At 50.0% G+C, this 9,238-nt stretch overlaps 1 protein-coding gene across 1 annotated transcript in view; it reads left to right on the top strand.

The window, feature by feature from the left end:
- WNT2 (wingless-type MMTV integration site family member 2) overlaps positions 1-9,225 on the top strand; it is a 60,619-nt gene extending 51,394 nt beyond the window's left edge. The window contains exon 5 of the mRNA XM_006770009.2: positions 5,287-9,225. Within this exon, the coding sequence (XP_006770072.1) occupies positions 5,287-5,516 (230 nt within the window). The 3' untranslated portion in view covers positions 5,517-9,225. The remainder of the gene's footprint in view (positions 1-5,286) is intronic.
- Positions 9,226-9,238: the final 13 nt, after the last annotated feature.

Here is a 9,238-nt window from a genome sequence, read left to right as displayed (position 1 = left end):
TCCTGCCATGCTGAACACCTCTCTGGTCCTCACACATTTCCTGGTCTTTGCTGCCTCCTCCCTTGTCTCCTCCATCTCCTTCTTGTTATTGAAATATAAAATGCATGCAGCAAAGTGCACATGCCATATGTGTACAACTCTGAGTTGTCTCAAATGAGTACGCCCATAGAACATGTGCTCAGATCAAGAACCCAAAGAGGACCAGTCTTCCAGAAGCCTCATTCCTGACCCTGTACATAACCCTCAGAGAAATGACTATCCTGACTTCTAATAGCACAGACTAGTTTTTCCCACTTTTGTACTTTATATAAATGAAAATCTACAGAATTGTGTCACACATCTCCTGCTACTTAACAAGATGTTGTCTACCGCCATACCACCCTGAACGCGCTCCATCTCATCTGATCTCTGAAGCTAAGCAGGGTGAACGAGATGCCAATAAGCTTAACGGCCTAAAATAACCTTTAAGCCCTATCTCCAGCCTCATCACTCATTGCAGCTATACTTTTTCTTCTGTTTTATCACCAAGCTTCTTGAAAATCGCCTCCATTCGGTGTCCAGCTGTGCTCTCTGCCCATTTGCTTTTCAATCCATTGTGTCCATCCATAGCTTCCCTCATCAAAGGGCATTGGTTGAGTCAAATGAACATTGTCAGTCTTTTCCTACTTGACACCCCAGCCACCCACTCCCTAATTCAGTGAGTGGGAAGTTCTTTCTTGTCTGGAATGCCTTTCACCGCATTTCCCCCTGCTAATCTACTCATTATTTATATCATACTAGAGGCCCAGCACATGAAATTTGTGTGTGGGTATAGTTCCAAGGCCTGGCCTGCGATCAAGGCCATCTTCCTTGGCTGCCCGCAGCTGGCCCTGCCCCCTGCCACCACCCACCCTAGTTCCCCATTCACCATCAGGCGGTCAGAGACTGACAGCTGGGGAAAGGGACCAAGAGGTGGTCAGTGCACCTCATAGTGACTGGTCGAGCGGTCATTCTGGTCATTCCGCCATTAGGGTCAATTTGCATATTACTCTTTTATTATATAGGATAGAGGCCTGGTGCACTGGTGGGGGCCGGCTGGCCTGCCCTGATGCGGGCCCCAGATCAGGGTAGAGGTTCCCGCTGGGGGCAGGGACGGCTGGGGCGAGGGGCAGCGTGGGGGGTTTACAAGCTGGCCATGCCCCCGATTGGGGTGGGGGTGCCCACTGGGGAGCAGGGCCGGCCAGGGCGAGGGGCTGCAGTCATTCTGGTCTCTGGTCGTTCTGGTCATTCCCCCATTTTGGTCACTGGGCTTTTATTATATAGGATTTCTAATGCCACCTCCTTTACAAAACTGCTATTAACAGCTTCTCTTCTGATCCTGATTGCTACTATTAATACCAATAAATCTATAATAATAAAAGCATAATATGCTAATTAGACCAAATGATCTTCCAGAGGAAGCCAGGGCTGTGAAGGAAGCCCAGGTCCGGGGGGCCTGCTGGCGGCCAGAGGGAAGCCCAGGTCCCGGGTGCCAGAGGGAAGCCGGTGCTGGCAGCCAGGGGAAGGAAGGCCTACTCTTGCATGAATTTTGTGCATCATGCCTCTAGTATTATTATAATACTAGGGGCCCAGTGCACGAATCCATGCACCTTGAAAGGAACTGTGGGCCTCATGGCTGTGGTAGGCACAAGGGCTGGTCTCGGCTCATCCTCCGTGCCTCTGTCCGGCCCCTCCTGCTGCGACCCCCGGTCCCCTGTCTGCCAGCAGCCCTGTTCCCTCTGCCACCACTCCCATGTACTGACAGTGCCAGCCCTGCTCACACCTGCTGACTGCACGGAGCGATTGGGGCTGGCGCCAGCAGTGGTTGCAAGTGGGACCAGCACCATCAGCGATGTGAGCAGTGGCTGCTGCCCTGATTGCCCCTCAGGAGCAGGGGGAGGTGGAGAAGCCTCAGGGGTGATCAGGGCCAGCAGCTGCTGCTTGCACCTGCTGATGGCACCGAGTGATTGAGATCGGTGCCGGGCACCAGCAGCAGGTGCGAGTGGCGGCTCTGGCATTGGCTGCAAGTGGAGCCAACACTGGCAGTGGGCATGAGTCGTGGCTCCAGGACTGGCAGCGGGTGCGAGTGGAGCCAACACTGGCAGTGGGCATGAGTGGTGGCTCCAGCACTGGCAGCGGGTGCGAGTGGGGCTGGCACTGGCAGCAGGTGCGAGCACTGGGCAGGACTGCAGCGTGGGAGCAAAGAAATTTCAGTAATACTATAAGAATGTAAGCTTCAAAAAGTGGTGAATATTGTCTTTGGCTTTATTAACAAACTAGAGGCTCAGTGCACGAATTTGTGTGCAGGTGGGGTCCGACTGGGTGCCCTGATTGGGGGTGACCAGGGGTGGGGCCAGCGGGGGAGAGGGGACGCAGGAAGTTGGCCAGCCAACCCTGCCCCCTGGTGGAACTCCTGCTCCAGGGGACAGTTTGCATATTAGCCTTTTATTATATAGGAGGATGCTTGGCTCACTTCCCCTAGAACCGTGGTCGGCAAACTGTGGCTCATGAGCCACAGGCAGCTCTTTGGCCCCTCGAGTGTGGCTCTTCCTAAGCCTTAGGAGTACCCTAATTAAGTTAATAACAATGTACCTACATATATCGTTTAAGTTTAAAAAATTTGGCTCCCAAAAGAAATTTCAATCGTTGTAGTGTTGATATTTGGCTCTGTTGACTAATGAGTTTGCTGACCACTGCCCTAGAACGTAAGCTCCTCGGGGCAAGATCTTTGTTTTGTTTGCTGATAAATTTTAAGCTCCCAGAACTGTGCCTAGCACATAGTAGGCACTCAGTAAACCCTTGTTAATTGAATGAATGGTTCCTATTTATTGAGCACTTATTATGCAGGGCACTTTTGTGAATTATCTCATTCCATCCTCATTCCGATGAGGAAGGAATTGTATTTATTCCAATTTTTCCTGAGAGGAAACTGAGGCTTAATTGCCCAAGGTCACACAGTTGATACATAATAAAGCTAGGATTTGAGCCCTGATATGTTCAAGCCCTAAATACCCTCATTTACCACCTTTGAGCTTTGTCTACAGTGGTGCTTTGTGTAAAACTTTTCTGTAGGCTATAGTAGGTTTTCAGCAAATTCTCCAAGCAGGTAGCACAGTGTCTCAGACATGTTTGTGTTCACCAAATGTTTATTGAATTACAAAATGGGTGTGCTGCTCTGGCCAATGTGACTCAGTTGGTTGGAGCATCAGCCCTACACTGAAAGGGCGCCGGTTCAATTCCCCATTGGAGCACATGCCCTAGGTGGCAGGTTGGATCCCTAGTCCAGGCAACTGATCAATGTTCCTCTCCCACCTCTCTCTCTCTCTCTCTTTCTCTCTCTCTCTCTCTCTCTCTCTCTCTCTCACTCTCCCTCCCTCTCCCACTCTCTCTCTCTCTCTTATCTCCCTCTCCCTTTCTCTCTCTCTAAAATCAATAAAAACACATCCTCAAGTGAGGGTTAAAAAAAAAAAGAACTTTCTAAAAAAAAAAATGGGTGTGCTGTTTAGGAGGCAGCGTTTGGCAGTGAGTCCTTCTTGCACAATCAGTGATTCTGAGCACTGCCCTGATTGTTGCTGCAAATCTCGGCCCAGATGCTGCCTCCTCTAACCTTTGTTTCTTCGGCACCGTGTCGGATGAGGGATGGCCCTGGCTGACCCACCCGCCACCCTGACCCCAGCCCCGGCCATCCTTCCTCTCCTCTGCCTGTCTTCCTGCTGTGGGCGGCCTGATCACGCAGAGCACGTTAGGCCCCTCCCCGCTCTTCTCTTCTTGACCCCACACTCTGCTTGAACCTGACTGCTTCCCTGGTCATTCGTGACTGTCAGGGCAACATGACATTTATATAGATAATTGGGACGCAGTGCAGATTGTGATAAACACAGAGAGAGTCAGGAGGCACTGGAGGAGCTATGAAGAGGAAGAAATGGCTAGTGACATGATGAAGGAAGGGGAAGTGAATTAAGTTACTGTCTTTTTGATTCCAGTAAAAGCTAGGAGCCCAAAGGTTGGAATGCAACCCAACCTCAGGTAGAGATAGAAGTAGACGGAAAAACAGTCCAGGATCTGAGCAGCATTTTCTTTCCATGTCTTATCCTTGCTGTCTGTACATCTGTCTCATTCTGGTCTCTCTGGACCTCCTCTAGTCCACAGACCTCATTGTGGTGTGTGGCTACCAATGGCTACTGCGTTTATACTTGGCAAGACTATCTCTCTCAAAATCACAGAGTATGACTAACTGCTAGGCTGGCCACCTGAAACTAACACAAAATAATGTTGAATGCAAACTGTCGTTGAAAAATACAATTTAAAAAAATCACAATTCCCCAGGGAAATATACCTGATTGGCTCACTGCAAGTCAGGTGCCCTCCCCTGGTCCGATCACCTGCCACCAACAGAACAGGGTAATGCCAGGCGCTTATGGCTGCCAGACCCCCATTTCTGTCCAGGAGGAAGAAGCAGAAAGGACCATTGTAAGTTGAGCAGATGCTCCGAAAATGTCCACTATACTTGGTTCTCTTGTGAAAGAATTCTAGGTGTTTCCCACAAAACCAAACAAATTAAGAGGCTTCCTATCATGGAGACTGTTTTTTAAAGAACAAATTCATAAATATGAGTCACCCTAAATAACTCGGATGATGTTCCAATGGTCTTTCTACACAAATTGAAGGGCTAGGTTCCTGGCTTCAACCAGGTGCCTCACACACATCTCAATGGCCTGTGAGACCACAGCATGAAAGACAGCCAGGCTGGGCATGGCTCCCTCCTCCAGGTCTTAAACAAATGATACCCACCCCTCCCATCATCAGCCAGGGTTCTCTCCTCATTCTAATGAGCCCGGAGAACCAGGCCTGGGGAGACAGAACCCCTCCCTTTGAGGGCTGCACACCCCAACGAATTCCGAGAGAGCTAGCTTCGGCCACTGCTCCCTTCATGTGCTTTGAGGTCAGGAGAGGGGACTAGGATAGATCCCTCTTTCATTCTGATCTGGCCTTGTCCACTCGGTGCTCCATCAATCCATGGCTAGGTGGGGATCATTTATCTCAGGCCGAAGTGGGGACGCTGGAGTCAAGGTGCCCGGTTAGATCCGAAGCTGCGCCCTGCTCCATCCTTCCTGGACTTGGCCCTCAGCAGCGCGATGTCCCCTGGGGTTGGCCCCCAGAATGGGGGGTCAGGGTGCTGTTCTGGAGGACGGATGACTCTGTAACTCTCTCCTGGCGGCGGCTCCATGGCACCCCCACCTCCCCAGTGACGCCTCTCTGTCCTTCCAGGCTCTCTGGGCACGGCCGGCCGCGTGTGCAACCTGACCTCCCGGGGCATGGACAGCTGCGAAGTCATGTGCTGCGGCAGAGGCTACGACACGTCCCGCGTCACGCGGATGACCAAGTGCGAGTGCAAGTTCCACTGGTGCTGTGCCGTGCGCTGCCAGGACTGCCTGGAGGCCCTGGACGTGCACACGTGCAAGGCCCCGAAGAGCGCCGACTGGGCGGCGCCCACATGACCCCAGTGGCGGTCGCCGTCCACCTTCCCTCCAAGGACTCCCCGGATCCACAGGGACACTGGGCCTTTGGATTCTCTCAGGAGGCGCGTGGCCTTGGTCTCCGCAGAAGCCTGTCCCGCCTGCCTGGGGTCCGGGACTGGGGCCACAGGCTGCAGGAGAGCGCGCCCCGCCATCTCTGCCGCCAGCTTTCTAGGCACCTCTCTTCCCTTTCATGACAGGCTGTTCCAGGGGGAGGGGTGTAGGCCCAGGTCACTGTCTCCACCCGCCAGATGATTCCTCTTCCCAGAGCCCTTGGCTCCTGGGAGAACCAGTGTCTCAAAGGAGCTTTCCCTGTGTTTCCCACAAATGCTCATGGAAATCCATGCTTCTCTCTGGAGGGTAACAGCAGGAAAGCAGGACCAACTGCCACTGAATTAGCTTCAATTTGTAAGACCAAGCAGGTCTTGTGCCCAACCCAGTGATGGTCACAGCCTCCAGGGGAAATCGGCAATTACCTGGAGAAGGGCGGCTTTCAATAAACGTCAGGGGTAGAATGCATTGGGAGCAGCAATAGCAGAAGCCTCAGAAAAGGACGGCCTTGCATGGCTGTCCCCTCAGCATAAAGAACTTGTGGGGAATGAGACCTCTTTCTCACGTAGGATCGGGAGAGTTGAGAAAACTGACAATCTGTCAGCATTCTGCAACTGTTGGGTGAAGCTGGAGGAAAAGAACGTAGTGAATAGAGTATCCAAAAATGTGTTTGTACAGATACGGAAAAGGGGAAGGGATCAGATTCCTACCTGGGATGATGCCTGTGACCTATGGGATTTTGTAACTAAATGGCTTTGAGAAGAACTTTTGGGGATGATAAGAGCAGGGAACCAAAATGCTGACCGAGAGGTTTCCAGAGCTAAGTCCTGCCCAGACAGCCTCTGCCGTAAGCGGGTGGTTGGCCACGTGTGCCGAGGAGTACCAGCTAGGACTCACCACCCTTCACATGCATTTTAGAGACCTGACATATGTAATTGTGTTCATTTGATGCTGACGAGATGACAAAATACCGTAGCCTAAAGCAAATGACACATAGTCTTACTTATAAAGTTAGTAACCCTGGTATGTTCTATGGCAAACAAATTGTAACTTGGAGACTGTATTTAAGAGGCCCAGCTATCATCATGGGAACATCAGTGTACAGGCTGTGGTTGGCTTCTGCCATAAGCTGAAAGATGACTACCTGGGGGAAACGGAGAGGCTGCCCATCCTGTTTTGAGTATTACATTAAAAAAAAGTGAAATATATGAAGGTCCTTCTCATCCCCTCCTATAATTTGGTTCTTGTTCAAAATGTGATCCCTTCACAGAGCTATGTTGAGTCACAGGATGCTTCCTTATATGCATCTGACGTCAAATTATTAATACTTGCTCAGTCTTTACTCCTTTGGCCTCCGGTTTCTCTATCCTCACTTCACAGCAGGACATGTAGACGGAGGCCTGTGGGGAACAGCCTGCTGGAGGACTTTGTCGTAGGGGATAGTCGCCTCCCAGCCCTCTTAACCATGACTGCATCCATGTCTTTTCCCTCCCCAGCAAGCCCCACAATTAGTTGTCTACTTTTTCCGAAGAGGCTCTTGCTCTTTTTATCCTATGGATTCAGAAGGGCAAGCGTGGAGTGTGACAGCAGCTACTCTGAGTTTAGTGGGGTCTGTGGGGAGTGGGAAGGCCAGGCAAGCGGGCTCAGGCCTAGTTGCACGGAAGCTTGCTATGAATGCCTCGCTGGGAGGGCAAAGGGACTTTCATGGAATCCCAAAGCCATTAGCCCTTCTTCCTGCTGGATGAACTGTGAAGTAAAAGATCCAGGGATGTATTCAGACATGGAAAGGAGCCTAGAGACATCTCAGCTGCCCTCAGTTTATATCTGGAAAACTGAGACCAGGGATCTGTGCCAGTATCAGCCCTTACTCCCGTGCTCCATCGCAAACAGGACCACACTCTGAGTATTCCAGAAAGTTAAGCACTTTATCTATTACATAAAACTAGCTTGTCTCAGGATCAACGCGGTAGATTCTAAATAATTTTAGCATCCAAAGGCAATGTTCCTGGGATGTTTAAATCTGACTTTCTTTTTATGCAGAAGTGCACCCTCCCTGACAAGGAGCAAGGGGATAAGGCATATCCATGTTCACGTCTGCCTAAATTGTCCTAATTTGTAAAGGAGGCTCTGCCAACCATCTGAAGCAGCAGCGGATGTGGCCATTGTGGAGGGCATAAGAGAGTGAAGTATTTTTATCTGCTCTTTCTGAAAGAGGAAATCTCCATTATTTGAAAAAAAAAAATGAGAGGGTTGTGGTGAAGATCATTTCAAATTCAGTTTTGTTAGGGTTTAGTGAGAATTGATATTCCTTGATTGAATACATGGAATCAACTACCCAAAACAAAATAAAAGATTCTATTCAGGTCAAATCCTCTTACGAATGACCTCCCAGTAAAATGTCTTTTTTATAAATTGACGTTTTTTTAGGCCCAAGATGATATCCATTAACTACATTCCACACAATAGGAGATCCTAATTCACTGAAGTGTCTTCAATAAAGATAAAAGTCTGCACGTGACTCTGAGACTTAGCAAATGGATTGTTCTCTTCCGTAGTTTGCCTCCCTGAATGAGTCTGTGGTGCAGACCGACCTGTCTTCTGTGAACACACTTGTCAAGTACATTGTAGATACAGCCCCCTGGACAGCCTCACGCTCTGAAAGCCTCGATGCCCTGCCTTCAGAGACCAGCTTACCTGCTCAGATGCCTTACGCTCAAGCACAAAAGCCCCCAGTGCAATTACCACACTCAGCTCTGGCTCTGTGCCCCTTGGGATGGGGAGCCTGGCATGTTATTAGACCACAGAAGATTCAGGATGGGTGTGGGAGGGGCATAGGGCACCCCAGAGCAATGACTATCTTCTACAAGTGTCGCCAGATTGAGATGAGCATCCGGGAAGCATCTATCAAATGGCAATGTACTCAGCGAGGAGGAGCCAGATGATGGGAAGGGGAGTGAGAGGGAAAGGGCGGGTAGCTGTTGGCAAGTGATCGGCTGACCACTTGTTGGTAATCTCCACCCTTCCTTCTGCTGTAGCCCCCCCCTCCTCCCCTCCCAGCACCTTCTTTGAGGCTCAGAGCCTCAGGCCCTTGCCCAGATCCTCTGTACCTATTGCGTGGCTCTGCTAAAGTCTGTGACATTCATTTTAAGAGATGTTTTCAATTGTCCCAACCATATTTCTTTTCATTGGAGTTACTATGTAGCTTGAAAATGTCACATTTCTTTTTCAAAGACGATAGCTTTAAAGTCAGAAAATCTACCTTCACATTGAGATTTCTCAATCGTATTAACTTACTGAGACTCTTACCTCAGCTCCATGAGACCTACAGTACGGACTTCCTCTCTCCAAGGCAGCCAACATGATTGTGCATGCACTTGCGCTTGATGGCATTTTCAGGCCAGGATTTTGTTATTACTTCTCATTTACTAAAGGCTGGCCCAGGGCTGGTGTTTTCTCACTCAGCTGAAGAACATTCATCTCCCCTCTTGCTCGCTCTCAACATAAAGGCTCAGAGAGGCACCCAATGGACCAGAACCATTCTTTTGTATTTGTTTACTGTACTTCAACCTGGCTTTTCTTATCTTAAGAGCAAGAGTTGTGCTCTTAACCAATAGATCTCCCTGGTTCCAAAACCGGTGAATTGCTTGTCAGGT

The sequence above is a fragment of the Myotis davidii genome, unplaced genomic scaffold, assembly GCF_000327345.1.
Source record: "Myotis davidii unplaced genomic scaffold, ASM32734v1 scaffold384, whole genome shotgun sequence".
NCBI lineage: Eukaryota > Metazoa > Chordata > Mammalia > Chiroptera > Vespertilionidae > Myotis > Myotis davidii.
The sequence above is the reverse complement of the archived record's forward strand: the minus strand, read 5'-3'. Positions and strand labels throughout refer to the sequence as shown.